Source organism: Macadamia integrifolia, chromosome 9 (assembly GCF_013358625.1).
Source record: "Macadamia integrifolia cultivar HAES 741 chromosome 9, SCU_Mint_v3, whole genome shotgun sequence".
Taxonomy (NCBI): Eukaryota; Viridiplantae; Streptophyta; class Magnoliopsida; order Proteales; family Proteaceae; genus Macadamia; species Macadamia integrifolia.
Window position 1 is genome coordinate 28129221 of NC_056565.1, and position 21216 is coordinate 28150436.

The 21216-nt window shown below is 38.0% G+C and overlaps 2 protein-coding genes across 2 annotated transcripts in view; one reads left to right on the top strand and one right to left on the bottom strand.

Moving 5' to 3' along the window:
• Positions 1-16995, bottom strand: part of LOC122089369 (5'-nucleotidase domain-containing protein DDB_G0275467) — a 64072-nt gene extending 47077 nt beyond the window's left edge. Inside the window, exons 1-6 of the mRNA XM_042659042.1 lie at positions 16551-16995; positions 16398-16431; positions 16103-16312; positions 15847-15983; positions 15593-15742; positions 14548-14649 (exon numbers count right to left, since the gene is read on the bottom strand). Coding sequence (XP_042514976.1) covers positions 14548-14649; positions 15593-15742; positions 15847-15983; positions 16103-16312; positions 16398-16431; positions 16551-16601 — 684 coding nt within the window. The 5' untranslated portion in view covers positions 16602-16995. The remainder of the gene's footprint in view (positions 1-14547; positions 14650-15592; positions 15743-15846; positions 15984-16102; positions 16313-16397; positions 16432-16550) is intronic.
• A 1801-nt stretch (positions 16996-18796) lies between these two features.
• LOC122089678 (4-alpha-glucanotransferase DPE2) overlaps positions 18797-21216 on the top strand; it is a 38571-nt gene continuing 36151 nt past the window's right edge. The window contains exon 1 of the mRNA XM_042659382.1: positions 18797-19281. Within this exon, the coding sequence (XP_042515316.1) occupies positions 18797-19281 (485 nt within the window). The remainder of the gene's footprint in view (positions 19282-21216) is intronic.

The window sequence follows — 21216 nt, forward strand, 5'->3', positions numbered from 1 at the left end:
GACTTAATTGAAGAAAGTTAGTGGCTGAAGATGTACTAAAGCAAAACACACACAAAAAACAGAACATTATTACCGCCAGCCATGGGAACCAGTCACTCTTTCTCTCTCACCTGAACTCAGCTGGAGATGGAACCAGCTCCATTTTAGTTGCCCAAGTGTCTATTTTCAAGTGATGTTGATTTCAGCTGGAGATTTCTACCACCCTTTTATTTCTGCAACTCATTTCTTGTTAGAACAGTTCTGCCACCAGACTAGTTGCTGACCTGCTGTTACAGCTATTGTTCTTTCTAACCCGGAGCTTGTTACGGCAAGGATTTGGTACCTTTTAGGTAGCCTAAGGGTCCTTCAATGGTGGTATAAATGTGGAGTTCGGAAACATCCTGATCTGGTTGCAGTAACTCAAAATGGGCGCACTTTTTCAGCGCCTCTTTAAATTTTTTATTGGCATTTCTCAAGGAATCTGATCGATAGTTCCCATTTGGTTAAATTGATTGGTAAAGATTGATGATTCTACTTTGTAATACATGCTAGAAGTGATTTACAGTGGAAATATTACTGTTATGGATGCCTTATTACTGTTTTTGTGAAATTTTCTTTTGGAAAAAAGCCTACCTAGGAAGAATAGTTTCTCTTTGGGTTGAATGTGTTGAGTGTGTTCTCCCCATTTGATTTGGTTATTATCCCCACTTTCTACGTGTGTTCCTACATTATTTCAGAGGTCGGAGGAAGGGGTCAAGGACCACCCCGAGGGAATAACAGAGATAGATTCAGTTGTTATCACTGTGGGAGATCTGGGCACACTACAAAGAGATGTTGGGTACTTTATAGTTGTCCCCCTGGTATGCATGGCAGCAGGAGAGGAGGAGCCAACACACACAACATGATGACTGAGGTTTAATCTATGGGATATTCATCTGGACTGCAATCAGACACCAGTTCTCTCACTCAGGATGATATTGCAGCATTTCGCAGGGTTCTGTCATACTTGGATAGCTCTTCTTCTACACATATAGTACAAAATTCTTCAGCCACCACCTTATAGGCCTCTACATGTGCTCCTTCCACTACTTCTTCTTGGGTCATTGACTCTAGTGCCACTGACCACATGACCAACATATCTCAGTGTTTTGACTCCTATTGTATTTGTTTTGGCAAGGATAAGGTTAAGGATGTCGATGGCTCCCTTCCCTCTATTTCTGGTAAGGGTCATGTTCCTGTTACCCCCTCTATTTCGTTAGACTCTGTTCTTCATATCCTAAATTTTGAAATTAATTTCTTATTAATGAGCAACCTAACGAAATTCTTAAACTGTTGTGTTACTATTTTTCCATCTCATTGTGTCTTTTAGGATTTGGTGACAAAGAGGATTATTGGCAATGGACGTGTGGAAAAGGGACTCTACCTTCTTGATCTAGGAACTTCCCCTCTACCTAGTGCTCAGTCCTACGTGAGTGGGCATAGTGATAACAGTACTGTTGACTCTGTGATGTTGTGGCATCAAAGTTTGGGCCACCATTCTTTTGGTGTTTTGAAGAAAAAATTGCCACTTTTATTTTCATGTATTCCTCCTTCGCATGTGTTTCAATGTAAGCCTTGTGTGTTTGCTAAATATTGTCGTTCTTCTTATTCTTACCATGGCAATAGATCCATTGTTCCCTTTCATATTATGCATACTGTTGTCTGAGGACCTTCTCCTACTACTTCTTTATTTGATTATCGTTATTTTATCTCCTCTATTGATGATGATTCCCGTTCTACTTGGACTTTTTTTATGAAACATAAGAGTGATGTCAATGATATCTTTAAAAATTTTGGCTGATTCCTACTCAATTTTCAACTCGCACTCAAATTGTTCGTTTAAATGAAGGGGGTGAGTACATGTATGGTGGACTCCAGAACTTTTTTTCCTACCATGGCATTATCCATCTACTTTCTTGTGTTGGCATACCCCAACAGAATGGGGTGGCTGAGAGGAAAAATCGCCACCTATTGGAAGTCTCTCGGAGTCTCCTCTTTGGCATGCATGTCCCTAAGACCTTTAGGTCTGATGCTCTTCTTACCTCTGCTTTACTTATTAACCGCATGCCCACTAAAATCCTTGGCTCCAAATCCCTTTTGGAAGCCTTGTTCACCCAGACTTCTGCTTTTTCTCCCCCCCCCCTGGCCCAATGTGTTTGAGTGCATCTGTTATGTCCATGTCCACAAGGCTGATCGGACTAAACTTGATCCCAAGGCCCTCATATGCATCTTTCTTGGGTATTCTCCCTCTACCAAAGGCTATAAATTATATCATCCCTTTTCCCGCCGACCGATTCTTTCCAAGGATGTCACATTCTTTGAGTTTGTTCCCTTTTTTGCTCCTTCTCAGCATCCTCTTCAGGAGGAGAATTATATGAGTGAAAAGGCTACTGATGTGATTCCTTTTCTCACTCCCTTGCCTATTCATCCATTTCAGCTTGATGTTGGGAAACCTAAAGAGGTGGATATTGTTGACATATGTGATAATTCAGGCGTTGGTTTTGGTAAGGAGGAGTTACTTGTATACAAAAGAAAGGAAAAGAAGACCTGCCAAGAGTCATATTTGGATCCACATCTTGAGATCCACCCTCCTCAGTCAGGCATTCCTCTTTCATCATCTGAGTTAGATCTTCCCACTACTATTCGAATTGGAAAGAGTCTGCACTAATCCTATTGCCCAGTTTGTTTCCTATGATGATCTCTCTTCTACAAGTGTTGCTTTTTCAATTGCCCTTTCATCTATCTTTATTCCCAAAAATGTCACTGACGCTAAGTTTGACCCAAAGTGGAACCAAGCCATGTCTGAGGAAATGATTGCACTTAAGAAGAATTGTACTTGGAAATTGGTTGATCTTCCTAGGGGGAGAGTTCCAATTGGATGCATATGGGTTTACATAATCAAGTACCGATCTGATGATGTTGTTGAGAGATACAAGGCCAGGTTGGTAGCCAAAGGGTATAGTCAGGTATATGGAATTGACTATCAGGAGACATTTGCTCCTGTGGCCAAGCATAATTCAATAAGGGTTCTCTTATTAGTGGCAGCTAATAGAGATTGGTCATTGTATCAATTAGATGTGAAGAATGCTTTCCTCCATGGTGCTTTAGAAGAGGAAGTGTATATGCAAACCCCATCAGGTTTCAAGTCTCCCTCAGCTGAATGAAAAGTGTGCCTTTTTAACAAGGCTTTATCTTTATATAGCCTGAGATAGTCTCTAAAGGCTTGGTTTGAGAGATTTAGATAAGCCATTCTAAAGAATGGGTATTCCCAGAGTCAAGGTGATCACACTTTGTTTACCAGGTGAGGTTATGATACTATTACAGCCCTTATTGTCTATATGAATGATATTGTTGTGACTAGAAATGACGAGGTTGAGATAATGAAATTGAAGACCTACTTGGCCCAACTTTTTGAGTAAAGATCTCGGTCCCTTAAAGTATTTCTTCAGGGCTGAAGTTTTAAGGTCTAAGAAGGGAATAAACATATGTCAAAGAAAGTTTGTTTTAAACTTGTTAAAAGAAATAGGGATGTTGGGTTGCAATTTGCAAACCAGCACACTCTCCTATTGATTAGAATCATACGTTAGGAGAAGATTGTGGACCTTCTCTTGTTGATGCAGGAAAATACCAAAGACTTATGGGGAAGTTGATGAATGCCCCCAAAAGTGGACATTTTGGATGTTATATATTGCATCCTTAGGTACTTAAAGTCCTCCTAGGGAAAGGACTATTGTATGCCAAACACAATCCTTTTAGGATAGGAGGCTACATTGTAATGATACTATTACACCCCTTATTTGTCTATGTGGAATGTGGATGATATTTTTGTGACTAGAAATGACGAGCTTGAGATAATGAGATTGAAGACCTACTTGGCCCAACTTTTTTAGTAAAGATCTCGGTCCCTTAAAGTATTTCTTGGGGACTGAAGTTTTAAGGTCTAAGAAGGGAATAAACAAATGCCAAGGAAAGTTTGTTTTAAACTTGTTAAAAGAAACAGGGATGTTGGGTTGCAAACCAGCACACTTTCCTATTGATTAGAATCATAAGCTAGGAGAAAATTGTGGACTTTCTCTTGTTAATGCAGGAAAATACCAAAGACTTGTGGGGAAGTTGATTTATCTCTCTTTGACTAGCCCAGATATCACCTATGCAGCTGAGGTGGTGAGTCAATTTATGAATGCCCCCAAAAGTGGACACTTGGATGTTGAATATCGCATCCTCAGGTACTTGAAGTCCTCCCTAGGGAAAGGACTATTATATGCCAAACACAATCTTTTGAGGATAGAAGGCTACATTGATGCTGATTAGGCTAGTTCAATTTTTGACAGACTATCTACATCTAGGTACTGCACATTTGTGAGTGGTAACCTGGTTAGATGGAGGAGTAAAAAGCAGCCTGTTGTAGCTAGATCAAGTGCAAAGATAGAATTTAGGGCAATGGCCCATAGAGTTTATGCACTCATATGGTTCAGACGATTGGTTTAGGAGTTGGGGTTTGACACTGAAGGACCTATGAGACTCTACTGTGACAACAAGGCAACTATAAGTATTGCTCACAATCAGGTGCAACATGACAGAACATAGCACATTGAGGTGAACCAGCACTTCATCAAAGAGAAGATAGACATTAGCTACATTTCCACCCCTTTCATAAGGACAGGTGATCAGTTGGCAAACATCTTTACCAAAGGGCTCATCTCTCACCAGTTCAGTAACCTATTATGCAAGCTGGGAATGTATGACATTTATTCTCCAGCTTGAGGGGGAGTGTTAGAGTTTATGTATTAGGGGTACTTTGGGAACTAGTTTATTGCTTGTTGGCTTATATGGTATTTTTCCTTTTTTACCTTTTAGCTCCCTAGGGAGGTGTATGTAATTCCATCTATCATGTTAATGAATGAATATAGGTGGGAAGAGCTCTCTCTCTCTTACCCTTATGATTGCACACATTTTCCTCTTCACTTTCTCTCTTATTCTCTCCTCTCTTCCTTTTGCTTCTCCTTCTCTCCTCTCCTCCTCTCTCTTTTACCTCACTTATTTCCAACTATATAAACATTATTTCAACCCCCAACTCGACATCTCTCGCCTATCTCGCCCTATTGTGAAAAAAAAAAGTAAGCTTCTGGTGGTTTTTCTTGCCAAATCTCTCCTCTATAGTATAGATTAACAACTTCAACACTTGGAGATTAGAGATTATCACTTCATCATCAACCTTTAGAGATCATTTTCTTCCTAATAACACTTTTAGGTAAAAACAACTTCTCAAAACCATTTTTTTTTTCATAGAAATATGTCAATAGTTTATTTTTATTATGGAATAGCCTCGGAGATAAATCTCACTGCAACATGATAGAACAAAGCACATTGAAGTGGACCAGCATTTCACCAAAGAAAAGATTGACTCTAGCAATATTTGCACACCTTTTGTAAGGACCGGTGATCAATTGGCAGACATCTTCACCAAAGGACTGATTCCTCACCAATTCAGTATCCTCTTATGCAAGCTGGGAATGTATGACATTTATTCTCCAGCTTGAGGGGGCGTGTTGGAATATATGGAATAGGGGTACTTTAGGAACTGTTTATGTTAAGTTGTCATAATGTGTATTTCTTTTTATTTCTCTTTCTCCACCCTTAGGAAGGAATATGTAATTCCCTAAAAGTATAGGTTGAAGTGAATATAGGTGAGATGAGCAATCAGCCCACTCACGTTTTGCTCTCACTTCTTCTTCTCCTTCTCTCATCTTCTCTCCTTCTTCCCTCCTCTCTTCTATCTTCTTCCCTCATCTCTAACCATAGTAGTTCTTATTTCTAACTGATGGAAGGCTTCTAATGGCTAACTGACACTCCCAAACAACACAGATCTGCTGGACAGCTTGATATTTAAGGGAGAAGATAAGGCTTCAGAAGTAAAACTTCAGAACTTTGTAAATGCAGGGCTTGAACAGACAAGGGATAAGTCTGGTTCAACTTCAGTTCAATCCTCTTGTGTATGGCAGCAGCCAATTGTCTCAGTCGACCATCTACCAACAGCAGCAATCATCGAATAGGATTTTGTGTAGTTTATAGAAAACCAATGAGCAGAATAGAAGGTAGAGAGAAGAAATAGGTATCTAACCAAGGCCTCTCACCTATGGCCATGGTCAGTATCTCACTAACCCAAAAGGCATCTCACATCACAACCATATCTAACAGCAAGACAAAGGCACAAAAGCCTATTTAATGTAAAACTAGAATTACAAGTGATCTTAATCCCAGGCAAGATCTGCAGTTCTGGCTAAATAGAGAGGATGTCCTCCAATAGGCTTGGTTCTAGCTCTCAAACACTATTTCACAATAAACAAATAAAAGGAAAATAAGAAAAGAAAGAGAATTCAATGGAGGGTTGAGAAGGGGAAAGAAGAACAAGTGAATGGGAATCTCACCCTCAGGTTTAGGTATCTCACCTAGGGCATTTCACCCAACTACATCCCACAGCACAACAACATAAGCCATCTTTTCTTTTTTCATTATAAATTCGTGTTCAATGTTGTAACCCCTTATAAACTTATATAGAAGACTCAAAACTAACTCAAACACTAAAAAGGAAAGGCCTAACCCAATTCTTAACTAACTGGGAAACCCAAACTGACTAGAAAAATGAAATAACAAAGGAAATGACTCAAAACAGGACTCTAACTAAACTAATAAATTAAATCCCGTTTTCATACTTTCTACCCATATTTTAGGCCCATTAAAGTGACCCATTATAAAGAAAACCCATGGGATCAAAGGCCCAACACATACATAACCCAACACAAGGCTTATTTGAAATAAAATAAGTCCATTAAATGACTTATCTACATCAATTCGCCCTCTCTTAAAAAAATTCGTCTTCGAATTTTGTAGAGTGTGAAGGTGATTATAGAATGGTGCATGTCCCTATTTAAGCCGTAGAAAAATTCAGGTAGCTCTTTGATAATAAGGATGTAGTCTAGAATATAAGGAGCTCGATCTTCAAGATACTTTAATAGGATGACAAACTCCACATGTTCAACTTCAACAACCTTAAATGTATCCATGGGATCATCCACATGAATGCCTTCAACCACTCTGTTCTTGACCTCCACAATTTCAATCTCAAACTCCTTAGGATCTTCCTCGTGGCTGTTCACAGTCATCACAATTGTTGTAGTGTCAAGTTCCTCAGTCTCAACCCCATTGTCTAGTGTGGCAACCTTGTGATGCAGATACGGCTGCCCTTTCTTGGTTGGACCAGCATGACCGGCTTTGGAAGCCAAGAGCCAAGAAGAACCGGTCCAGCCCAGGGTTTTGGTCCAACAAGGGTTGGAAATAAAATTAGCAGTTTACTTAGTATTTTATTTCATGCTTTTAGTTTCCAGACTTGAACGTAGGAGTAGGATTTATTTCCTTGCTTTGGTTTCCTTTTTATAGTTGTTTCCCAGTTTAGGCTAGTTTCCATTCCAGTTACGTTTCTAATTTCATGTTCCTATTTTCCTATATATTAGTTGTAATCGATTGAAGTTTTAGAGAGCAATTTGATTATTGAATGAATGTGTGAGTGTGATCCTCCTTTTCCCCATCTCTACTCTGATTTCCCTAAGTTACTTTGATTATTTTACTATTCTGTCCTTGCCCTTTAAGCTTCCAGTTATTTACTATTCTACCATTATTCTTCGAGTGCTATTTTGTTACTCATCACCATGGTAGCCAATAGTGAAGTTGTTCAACAGCTGAATTCCTATAAAGGAGAAACTGATACAAAATTTGATGCTCTCACTAACATGGTCACGTCCCTAAAGACAATGGTGGAATCTATGCAAGTTTCTATTGATCGTTTAGTGGCAGCAGATAAAGGAAAGAGTCCCATTCAGTCTGGGGATTCTTCCAACACCACTCCACAAGATCTGTCAGTAACACCACCACCACCTCTACCACCATATGGGACTGGTAGACATGATGATAGAGCAGAAAGAGCAGCAAAACTGGATGTCCTTGATTTTTATAGAGACAATAATCCAGAATTGTACCTTGACTGGATTCACAGTTTAGATACATTCTTCAGATGGTATGGGTTGACTGAGGCTCGAAAGATCCTATTTGCAGAGGCCAAACTGAAAGGCACGGCTCGAGTCTGGTGGATCAAGCAACAACAACAGAACCGAACCCGAGGCATTGGTTTGGTCAATACTTGGGCTGAAATGTATGAAGTCATGAATCGGCGATTCTTGCCTTCTGATTACAAGCAACGCATGCATCTCAAATTTGCACAGTTGAAACAAGAGAATTTGACCGTTGAGGAGTATGTTGCTAGATTTTATTATTTGGCCACTCATTCTGACTTTGAGTGGGATGAAGAAGTCTTAGTGGCCCAATTTTGCAATGGTTTGCACCCTCAACTTAGTGTTGCCCTTGCATCTAGTCGCCTACCTACAATGGAAGACGCCGTACAAGTAGCATATCAGGTTGAGGAAAGTCTGAAATGCCCATACAACTGGAGAAATTTTGTAGATACTTTTTCTCGAGGTACTAGTTCCGTTTGGCAACAGTCTCCTACCCAAGAGAGGTCATCTAGCAAGCCACAGGCAAGTGCTACATCTATGGCTTCTTCACGACCTAGTCGGCCGTATTCTCCACCTCGACATGTTTCTGAAATGTCTTCACGGCCTACTCGCCCATATTCACCCCCTCGGCGTGGTTCAGATAAACCTTCTGATTCTTCAAAATTCACAGTTCGGTGCTACTCATGCAATGGATTTGGACATATCAGTGCCCAATGTCCTAGCCGTTTGGTTGCTTTTATTGATAAGGATTCTCCTATACCATATATTCCCGAAAAGCAACTTGGTTCTGACATAGTTGATTTAAGAGAAGAGCGTGCAACAGGTGAAGTCAATGACACTCTCAGTGACGATGAACAACATCCTTTTTATGTCATTCGTCATGTGTTGACCACTCAAAAGGCCACTGAAAATGAAGATTGGCGCCGCAGTAGTATTTTTCAGACTCGTGTGAAGTGCAATGATCAGTTGCTAACCTTGGTCATTGATGGAGGCAGTTGCACTAATGTTGTCTCTGAAGACGCTGTTCGTAAGCTGGGATTGAATACAGAACCACATCCTAATCCTTACAAGGTTGCTTGGGTGAACAACACTAATCTCAAAATCACAGATAAGTGCTTGGTCACATATTCTATTAGTGGATTTAAGGATACAGTCCAATGTGATGTCCTCCCTCTGAAGGTGTGCCATATCCTTCTTGGTCCACCTTGGTTGTTTGATAAGAAAGTACAGCATTGTGGCTATGCCAATACCTATGCCTTCACGAATGCCAACAAGACTATGAAGTTTCATCCTGCCAAAGATCTCCCTGAAATTAAGCTCAAGAAGATGGTGGGATCATTCCTCATTCAGCATATTCCTTCAGACGGTCTCCTCAGTCCTTTCCCTAACTCGATGGAGTCGAGTTCTTTTCAGAGGAGGAGAGTTGATGCAGATACGGCTACCCTTTCTTAGTTGGACCAGCATGACCGGCTTTGGAAGCCAAGAGCCAAGAAGAACCGGTCCAGCCCAGGGTTTTGGTCCAACAAGGGTTGGAAATAAAATTAGTAGTTTATTTAGTATTTTATTTCATGCTTTCAGTTTCCAGACTTGAACGTAGGAGTAGGATTTATTTCCTTGCTTTGGTTTCCTTTTTATAGTTGTTTCCTAGTTTAGGCTAGTTTCCATTCCAGTTACGTTTCTAATTTCATGTTCCTATTTTCCTATATATTAGTTGTAATCGATTGAAGTTTTAGAGAGCAATTTGATTATTGAATGAATGTGTGAGTGTGATCCTCCTTTTCCCCATCTCTACTCTGATTTCCCCTCCCTTCCCTAAGGGTTCTCCATCACCTTGTTGCTTTCGAATTCTTCTACATAAGTCTTGATGATGGAACATCAATGACTAGCTCTTCCATGACAATAGGAATTGCTGGAATTTCTTCAACATTAACCTCAACTTTTGATTTAGTTCATTGGTTGGAGGTGTCTTCTCTTGTTGCTCCTTTGCAATTTATTGCAACATAATGGTCACGTGGTCAAACAATTTCTTCATGCTCTTATCACCTATGGGTGGCTTTTGGGGAGTACATACTTCGTTCATATTTAGATAGGTACATGCCTGCCAACTCATACTCCATCTCATCCCAAGTTCTAGGCTCACGCCCTTGAGCTTGAAGTTGCCTTTCACGAACTCTCCATTGTATTCCAACGCAATCACTCATTTGGGAGCAAGCATATTAAATTCGTTTTGCCTCTATCAGGTTGTAGGAATCAAAGTAGACGTACAATTCTTTTACCCATTTAAGGAAGATGTATGAAGAAAGTTTCTCACGAAATTCACGTGGCTCCATCCTTGGTTTGGCTAGGCTCTGATACCAAATAATGTAAGAACTAGAATCACAAGTGATCCTAATCCCAGGCAGGATCTGAAATTCTGGCTGAATAGAGAGGATGACCTCCAATAGGCTTGGTTCTAGCTCAGTAGCTCTCAAACATTTTTTCATAACAAACAAATAAAAGGAAATAAGAAAAGAAAGAATTCGATGGAGGGTTGAGAAGGGGGAAGAACTAGTGAATAGGCATCTCACCCAACTGCATCCCACAGCACAACAACATAAGCCATCTTTTCTTTTTTCATTAATAAATTCGTGTTCAATGTTGTAGTGTGACACCCAAGAATACGACAATACTAAACCCACCTAGGAGATCGGTGAGGTATCCCACCAAGAATACAGTAAGTACCGGAGGGTTTGGGAAATCGGTGAGGGTATGCAAACTTTAGTCCAACATCGCCTAAGGAGAGATTACTGAGCTAGTTGATAACCTCTAGCCTCTTTAGCATTGCACAACGGGTTTTAAAACCTTGAGGCCCATGGGCCAAAGAGGACAATATTGTGCAAGGTTAATGAGGATGGGCATTATAAATGGTATCAGAGCAAACCCTAACAGCGTGTGGGGCCACAGCAGGGACGTTATGCCGAAAGGGGGAAAGTTGTGACACCCAAGAATACAGAAAGTACTAGACCTGCCTGGGAGATCGACGAGGTGTCCCCACTAAGAATATGGTAAGTACCAGGGGGTTTGGGAGATCGGTGAGTGTGTGCAAACTTTAGTCCCACATCACCCCGGGAGAGATTACTGAGCTAGTTGATAACCTCTAGCCTTCTTAATATTGCCCAATGCATGTTAAAGCCTTGAGGCCCATGGGCCAAAGAGGACAATATTGTGCAAGGTTAATGGGGCAGGGACGTTACATGTAGCCCCTTACAAACTTATATAGAAGACTCAAAATTGACTCAAACACTAAAAAGGAAAGGCCTAACCCAATCCTTAACTAACTGAGAAACCTAAACTAACTAGGAAACTGAAATAACAAAGGAAATAGACTCAAAACATGACTCTAACTAAACTAATGAATTAAATCTCATTTTCCTACTTTCTACCCATATTTTAGGCTCATTAAAGTGGCCCATTACAAAGAAAGCACATGGAATCAAAGGCCCAACACACACATAACCCAATCTAAGGCTTATTTGCAATATAATAAGCCTATTAAGTGACTTATCTGCATCACTATTCCATTAAACTATGAAATAATGGGGATAGGCAATAAGGGCCTTACAACATATAGAAGGTTGTGGTAACATCTAGAAAGACAAACAGAAAATAGAAAGTGAGAAAATAGGCCCACGTGTGTTAGTCCTTGAACACTAAGAATTTTAAGAAAATAAAAAGGCAGAATTAATAACCAAGTCGTAGTTACTAAATAACCAAATTAGTAACTAGGGTTAACAAATAGAAACTACTAATCAAGCCCCCCCCCTTATGACTTTGGTTTTTAATGAACCAGTAACACCCAGACATGGGCTTGGTCTGTCCTGAGCCAAAAGGTCTAGTTGAAGAACACCATGGGCCTAAGTATGGGCCTGATTCTTCTTAAGCCTACAACAGTACTGGATTTAGTGCTTGTCTACATCATTCAACCTAGTAGTCACTAGAAAGTCTTAACTTGGGAATTAAGGCAGCATAAAGTTATAAACTGATGGTAGCTGTAAGAATGGACTTCCCTGGAGATATGGCCACCTAATCCAGAGTTCCAGACTTCTAGATCACTGAACAAGGAATATCTCATTCCTAGATATAAATATATCTAGAATTTTTTTGCTGATGAATTTGCTAGGAAGAAAGGGGTTGCTAGAGAGACAGTTTACCTGGGATTCATAGTTAACATGGTGTCTAAATGACCCAAGGAATTGGAAGGGGCCTGGAGGCAAGGCGACCAAGGATACCATGGCACCTGCCTAGGCAACCAATGCACCCGGACACCTAGGCGTCACCTTGACAACGATGCTTGAATTTAAACAGTAATGCAGGCTTGCGAGACTAGTAAGGCAAAGGCCTAGATACACGTCGTCAGCACCAAAAAAAAGTAATGCAGTAACAAGAAAAGGCATATTTCCACCGATCATTCCGTGTTGTTTGTATTCATGCATACCCTTTGGATTTTTAATATCATCCTAAAAATAAAAGTGGTACTACTCTCTACAAAAGGAAAATTTTAAGGGTGCTCGTGTCAACTCAAATGAGACCTCAAACCTACCTTGATTTCTCTTATGACCGTGCAGTTATTGCCACATTTTCATTGTGTGTCCGTTTCTGTTTAGAGACGTTTTTTCAATTTTTCTTCTTCATTTTTAATGATCTCATTGATCAGCAGAATATCCAAATGCTATTATTGAGCTGAACCAAAGTAGCAAACTAAAGGACAAAAAGTTTCAGATAAGTTTTGACCTTTTAAAAAAGTTAAACAGTGGTACCTAACAAATATGATTAAATGCCTTTAGGCTCTACGAAAAAACATTAATCTATCAAACTCAAAAGCCTAAAAGCTACAAGATGAATATTAGCAACAAAAGAAACATATTTTCAGTTGCACTAAATGCTGACTAATGACACATATGGATGATATATCCCTTCAACAGTGCCTAATGAAGGGATGGAAGCATGAGATTAATTCAACATTACATTCAACTAATGTTAATGTCCAGTCTTAAACTTTTTATTAGACCATTGTTTGAAATTTGGTCGAAATGACCAAAATTTCATGATATATTTGGGTTTTGAGATGCCTCAAAATGAAAAAGGGGTCAACTCTATAGGCATACTAGATTTTGACCAAAATTTCTCATTTCAAAATTCTGGTATCATCTCAGCAAAACGAAACAAAAGCAATGTCATAAATTTTACATTTCGTGAATTTCGAAAGGAAAAAAAAAAAAACCCCAAATTTTCATATTTTTTGCCAAATCACATACATTTCTTATTCGAACAAGGTGTTAGGGACTACTTCAATGTATCTACATCGACAATTTTAGAAGCAACTGCTTTAAAGCAGGAAGGCTTAAGCAGCTAGTCTGAAGCCGATGGTTGCTGCCCATTGCTTTGCGACTAAAGGTTCTCCTGTGGGCAGCTTGGGCCTGCCCGATAACACACGCAGATATACTGTTTCTTTTGCCGGATTTGAGCAAGATTTGGGAAAGATTCCAATTTGGAGGTAGACCCTATTTCCTTGAATTTTATTTTTGCAAAATATATATGTATAGTATTTGGCTTTTAATTTTTTATATGTTAGACACCATAGATTGATTTCCGATTTCACAGAATCCGACTTAATATTCTGCTTTAATTTTATTTTTTTCTGGCTACAAATTTATTTTCTTTAAACACCTTAATGAACTAGGGTCCAAAGCCAAACCTTTTTTTTTTTTTTTTTTTAATGATCTAAAGTTTCAAATATGTTTAGAGATGCTTAATTAGGGTTTTCCTGAAGTTTAGGGCCAAATAACCATTTGACCAGAAAAATGGCCTACCGAAATATACTAGATTTTGGTCAAAATTCAACTGAAATCCAAAATACAAAATTATGAACCTTGAGTTATACAGGCTAAACAATTAAGTACCAAAGGAAGTTATATCAACAAAACTTCAGCCACACCACATGTCAAAAGTTGATATAGAACAAACAAATATTTCTTGCCCAATAAGTCAAGATATTATCACATTTTTACATAAAAGAGGCAACCAAGCAAGTTGCCTTTCTGTCCCCTACCAAAAGCACATAAAGATGCTGATGTGTCTATTACACATTAAACATATTAAGTAGAGATAGCTTGAAAAACACTCACATTTGAACAAATTTATGAATAGGGAACAGAATATAGATATAACATAAATTCATAGGATTAGAAGAAGGAAAACATTACTTAGATTTTACTGTGGCACATGGTCTATATGAGAGACTTGAAAACTATGTTACCAAAAAAAAAAAAGATAGACTTGAAAACTTTTACTCAGAAATGGCCTTTTGGACTTTCCATGCCAAAGTGTCCAAATCATTGAAAAACAAGCAATAGACATATTGAAGATATGTGATAAGTAATTACAGATGCACATAGAAACAAAAGAGACAATCAGTGAACTGTACCTCACTAAAACAAAAGAAATCCATCAGACCCACAAGTGATCGTGCTTGGTCTCGACCAATATGACGTGTCCCATATACCTCTTTTATTTCCTTCCTGCCAAGCTGTATGTCAATATGGAAAAATAATGGTATGAGAGAGTGGCTTATTAATTTATTCCTCCCTACAATTAATGAATACTACATCATATGATCTCCTTAGCTTTTATTTTGGAGTTGTGTCAGGAAAAGAAACCTAAACCAATAGATCTCATGAAACTTTTACATGTCAAAGAAAGGAAGATGGAGCAGTTCTCAAACTCTCTAGGAGATTTTTTTTTTTTTAACTGTATTAAAGAGTGTAGATGATAAGTAACCATAGTTTTTTGCCGCTCGTTATTGTTCACCTCTACAACTCCTTCTTCACCTTTTATCGTCAATGGTGCAAGGTATATGACATAGAATCTAGAAAGCCCAAAAGGAAGACACTTATACAATGTTTAATTTTTTCATCATTAGATATTTTTCTCAACTTCTACTTCATGCAAGCACCACATATAGAACGAATGTAATATGATATACTATGGCATACAAGCAGAATTGTAAAAGAAATCAACAACAACTAGGAGTGAATGCAAACAAAAAATATGTACTAGCTCTTTTTTTTTTTCTTTTTTTTCTTTTAATCCATGAAAACAAAAAACACATAGGCTATGCACGTGTGTGTGCGTGTGTTTGTCTATGTCTGTGTGTTCAAACATAAGAATACTCAGTATGAAAAATGGCTAAATTTGAGCAAATGGAGTATTTATTGCATAGCATCTCAACTCCATAAAATGACACAGTAAGAGGGGAAAGTTTTTGTCATCAAGAAAGATATTGTCACTCCAAAAGAAAAATAGAAAATTAAGGAAAAATATCCTTTTCTCAGCTTTCCCAGTTAGCAAAGGAACAGGATCTGTGGAAAAGGGCCTTTTGTCTTGGCATTGAAGAAGGGGGTTGGGGAAGCACCCACTACACGCAATACAAGGATTAGCACAAGATATCAAAACAAATTCAATTAAAGTACCTTGCGACGCCCAAAGTAGCATCCATCAGATTCAATGGAACCAAAGAAATCCAACTTCAAGAGACATCCTTTCTGAGTATCATAATATAGACCTCTGATAGGGAATGCATGATCATATTTAAATTTAAGGCAAGTCTCTGGATACCTAAGCTGATAAAGCTCAAAAGAGAAGAATTCCAATCAAATGAGCAAAAGATGGGGAGAACAAAAAAAAGAAATTGTAATGTACTATATCAGATAACCCACTGGCTGACCTCATTAACCATGTGCTCTTTCGCAAGGTCATATATTAAACTCTGTAAGTTAGCAGAGTAATGAGCCAATGTGTAGTCATAATCAAAGCCGTAAACTTGTATTTTGTCCAATCTTAGATTTTTATTAACATATATGCCTAATCCCACAACGGAACACACAATCAGAAGCAAGAATACTTAGCTCAAAAAATCATACAAAACTAAGTTTAAGGAATTTGATGAGCAAAGACAAACAAAGAAAAGGATAAAAAGCAACCTTTAGGATTCATTTTTGGCATTTGCTTGAGTGCCTCCGGAATCTTAAGAAACCTCTGTTTAGCAGCATCGAATTCTTGACCGATCTTTATAATTTCATCATCAATCACATCTCGTTCAGCTTGCCGATACTCAGCTTCACACTTCAAAACTGTTTCCTCAGGCGCAATTGTTGCACTAAACCTCTTACAAACTGCTCCGAATCCGAAGCCTACAACAAATAAACTGCAATGTGATGAAACGTTCTTCGCAATCTCCACAGATAACAAAAAAAATTTTGGGAGTAAACGAAGGACCTTCTCGTGCTCCTGTACGAGTCAAGCTCGTCCTCTGCGAGAGAAATCACAGGTAAAAATATTAAGAACATCAATGATTAAGAAACCAAAACAAGTAATCAAAATCTGAGTAAAAAATGAAACGAAAGAACAAGGGAAGTTGGAGATAGAGACATGTGAGAATGAGCAGAAACGAAGAAGCCTGCGTATTGAAACCATGGCCATGGGGGCGGGCTTTGGCAGAATCCCTGAATATTCGAACTGGTGAATAGAGAGCTGTGTTTTGTCATATATTCTGAATTTCAGATATGAGCCATTTGATTGTTTCTGTTCATGATGGACGGATGCGGGACACACTGAGCTTCGTAACGACCTCTTGTGCTTTTTCTGTGGACCTACCTAAATTCTATAAAGAAATAGGTTCCGATCCAACGTTTCCGTGCTAAAACCAGGCATGTACAAGACAACTCCGAAAGACAACATCAAGTTGAAGGCATAATGATATATAGTTTTTGGAATGGCGAGCCTTATCTTTCCTGGAAAGTGAATCAAAGAACTCAAAAAATAAAAGGAAGAGAAAGAGGGGGATATTTTTCCTGCCAAAAGGCCAAAAACACTGTCCGAACTCTGGGAGAGCACCTAAGGCAAAGATGCTTTTGTGTGCACCTTAGACAGAAAACTCTTTCCCTATGTTTAGGATTTTTTAACCAATAATGTATAAATCATTCCATAACGACAGGTGGATTTGCCAACTCATAGTGTTTAATTGATACAAATTTTGTAAAATTTCCTATTAGGTGGGTTAGCATAGTCAAAGATTTGTTTTCAAAATTGGTTTAATAGTATTGACTAAAGATGGAGTAAGCAGAAAGAATCCAATATTATTAGTAAATGATCTCTATGGAGATATTGGATTCTATTAGCACACCTTAATGGTATGAAATATTTATTACTATATGTGGATCTAAGGTATTGTTTCCTTAATGGGGAGGAAACCCTAATTTTATTACAGGGTTGGTCCCTACCCTCACCCCTATATATAGTTATCACTGACCCATTAAGTGAGGCTAACGATCAAAAGCAAAAGGGAAAGAGGGTAGACCAGACCAACATTGATCGTGTTGTACAAGGAGCATACAAGAAGACATTGAGGAGTTCTTATTCTTCAACCATGGATTCAGGTATGCCTAAAACGTGTATTTTGTAGTGTTTGTCGTGCATGATTATCGATCTTCATGAATCGTTCCGTATTTATTTTCTATCAATGGTATCAGAGCCTCGTTCATAAAAAATCGATCGGCTGTACCATTAGTAATAAAAATCAATTTCTTCTCCTTGAGTCGTTTTGTTTGAAGAAACAAGAAAAGTAATATATTATTATTAAATGACAAAACTTACAAAGTTAAATTATAATAAAAAAAAAAAGTGACAAAAGGTAAAAGGTAAGTACGGTTTGATTTAAAAAAAAAAAAAAAAAAAGATGAAAAAAGGTGACAAAAGGTAAGTACGGTTTTATTTGAAACTGTATTTTTTTTTTTTCTTTTGAGAAATCATACAAAAGAATATATTTTTTATTAAATAAAAACGTGTCATGAGTTTTAATTGGTTGACTCATAACACAACCATAAAGCATAATTATTTATAGATTTACTTTTGTGACATTTGGTTTAGTCACTAGCATATTAAATATATAATTTTGTTATTTCATATTAATTCTTGTGTTATTTGATTCAGTCACTATAGAGAATTATTATGCAACCCATGATGTTGTTCTGATCTGTCATAATAGGAAAACTTATGATTTTATATATTAAAATTTTATGTGTTTTTGTTTTTCATATTATTATTTAGCTATTCTTTGATGAAAAATTATTAAAAATATAATGGGCATATAGTTATAATCCAGGTCTATAGAGTTTTCGTAATTTTAGATATTAGACTTCCACTTAGTGGACTAATTCCTAAAGATGCGGAATCACTATAGACCATCCAGATGGATTGCAGTCAAGAAAGCCATATGGCGAACGATGTGTTCTTGCCAACATAGGTGAGTCTTCATTTGGTAGGTTTTGCTTGATGGTGTGAGGGTGACGTTTTGAGCTTCACTATTTTGGAGGTTCTTGTCTTGCCACCACAGGTGACGAAATCTACAATATGGTGTTGTTTTTTGGCGTCTCACCTTACATGTGAAAGATTTCACTACATGTTAGGCTATCTTGCCACCACAGGTGTGACCCCAATGATGCTGGATCTTTTCCCATTTTATGTTTTTCATACAATTGTTAAAATTGGTATTGGGATAAATCTGATTAATAAGCCCTAATTAGTCAATTTTCATTATATTATTGGGATGTTGATATGCTTTTGGTTATTGCATATTGTATGTTTTGGTAAAATTTTGATAATTATTATTGCCAGCTATGGCTTCCCAATTATCTTCCATCAAAGTCCTGAATGGTTCTAATTTTGAGGAATGGATAGACCCTCTTACTGTGTCTCTTGCAATCATGAGACTCGATTATGCCCTGAGAACTGATAAACCCCCCGAGCCCACAACTGAGAGTGATGCTACTGCAAAAGCACTTTATGAAAAGTGGGAGGAGTCCAACAGATTGTGCCTGATTGTTATGAAGCATACTATGGACAAGATCATTAAGAAAAGTGTGCCTTCGAAAGAAAATGTTCAGGATTTTCTTACAGCTATTAATACAAAGTTTACAAAATTTGATAAGGCTGAGAAGGGAACATATTTAGGGTGGTTCTCATCCACTCGATATGATGGCACAAGTGGAGTACGTGATCACATTATGAAAATGACCAATTATGCTGCCACGTTGGGCGAGATGGAAGTGAAGATATCTGATTCTTTTCTTGTGTGGCAAATTATGCAATCACTTCCATCATCGTTTGATACTCTTAAGACCTCCTATAATGCACAAAAATTGGAGTGGAATCTTGAGGACATAACTTCCATATTGGTACAAGAAGAGGAAAGAAAGAAGAAGGAAAAATTTAATTCTGCTTATTTTGTTTCCAATAATGGGGGTAAGAAGAAATTCAAGAAAAATTGAAAAGGCAACAAGCAAAAAAATCAGGAAAAATAGAACAGAAAACAGATCAGAATCTGAAACCAAAGACTAAGGCTTTTAAGGGAAAGTGTTTCTTCTGCAAAAAGGATGGACATATGAAGACAGATTGCTATGGCTATAAGAAATGGCTTGAAAAGAAAAGTACATCTTTAGGTCTAGTGTGTTTTGAATCCAATCTTGTAGATGTTTCCTCTGATTCGTGGTGGATTGATACTGGAGCAACTATTCACATCACTAATTGTTTGCAGGAATTAAGAAGCAAGAGGAAATCAAGTGAGGGAGAGATGATGATCTACATGGGAAATGGAGAGAAGACCAAAGTTGAATTTATAGGAGTAGTTAGATTACTTTTATCCACTGGTTTTGTTTTGAATTTGAATGATGTGGTTTATGTACCGTCGTTTAGACGAAAACTTGTTTCAGTATCTAAACTTGACAGTTGTGGTTACACTTTTAATATTGGCAATGGAAAACTTACTCTCTATTCTGGTTCTCTTATGGTTGGATCTGCCTTGTTATGTGATGGTCTTTATAAATTTGATTTGGATATTAGTTCTTCCAAATATGCCAACTCTTCTTCTGTTATAAATTATGTTGTTACAAATCCTAAACGTGCTAGATTGGATGAAAATTCTTCTATGTTGTGGCATAAACGTTTAGGAAATATTTCTAAATAGAGGATAGAACGATTGATTAAGGATGGTACACTTCCTCAATTGGATTTTTCAGATTTTGGAATTTGTATTGATTGCATTAAGGGGAAACACATTAGAGCTAAAAAGAAATGTGCAACCAGGAAGGATGAAGCATTGGAGCTGATTCATACTAATATTTGTGGTCCATTCACTCCTAGTACCATGGGTGGATACAGATATTTTATTACTTTCATAGATGATTTTTCCCGTTTTGGTTTTATTTACCTTATTCAAGAAAAATCTGAATCCTTAGATGCTTTCAAAGTTTTTAAAGCAGAGGTAGAACTTAAAAGGAAAAAGAAGATAAAAAGTGTGAGATATGATCGAGGTGGAGAGTTTTATGGTAGATATGATGAAACTGGGCGTAACCCTGGACCATTTGCTAGATTCTTACAAGAATGTGGTATTGACGCTCAGTACACCATGGCTGGTTCACCTGAGCAGAATGGGGTGGCTGAAAGGAGAAACCGTACCCTTATGGATATGGTGAGAAGCATGATAAGTAATTCAACTTTACCTGATTTCTTATGGGGTGATGCTTTGAAAACAACAGTATATATTTTGAATAAAGTGCCTAGCAAGTATGTTCCTAGAACTCCCTATGAATTGTGGATTGGTAAGAAGCCAAATTTATCTCATTTTCATATATGAGGATGTGCTACAAAGGTGAGACTTTACAATCCTCAGATGAGGAAGCTTGATCCAAGGACCATTAGTGGTCATTTTATCGGTTATTCTAAAAGATCAAGAGGATATAGATTCTATTGTCCTACACATTCTACTAGAGTAGTGGAATCAAATCGGGCAGTTTTCTTTGAGGATGATTTAGATTTTCAGTCTGCTCAACCACGTAACTTTGTTTTTGAGGAGGAACGTGTTCTTGTACCTATGCCTGTGACACTGTCGTCTACTGTATTACAGCCTCACATTGAACAAGAGAATGTCCCCACTCACGAACCTGTGCAACCTATAGTGGTTGAGCCTGCACCCCCTGTTGTTGATGAGATTCAGGACTATATTGTTGCTGATGTTCCCTTGAGGAAATCAGAGAGAACT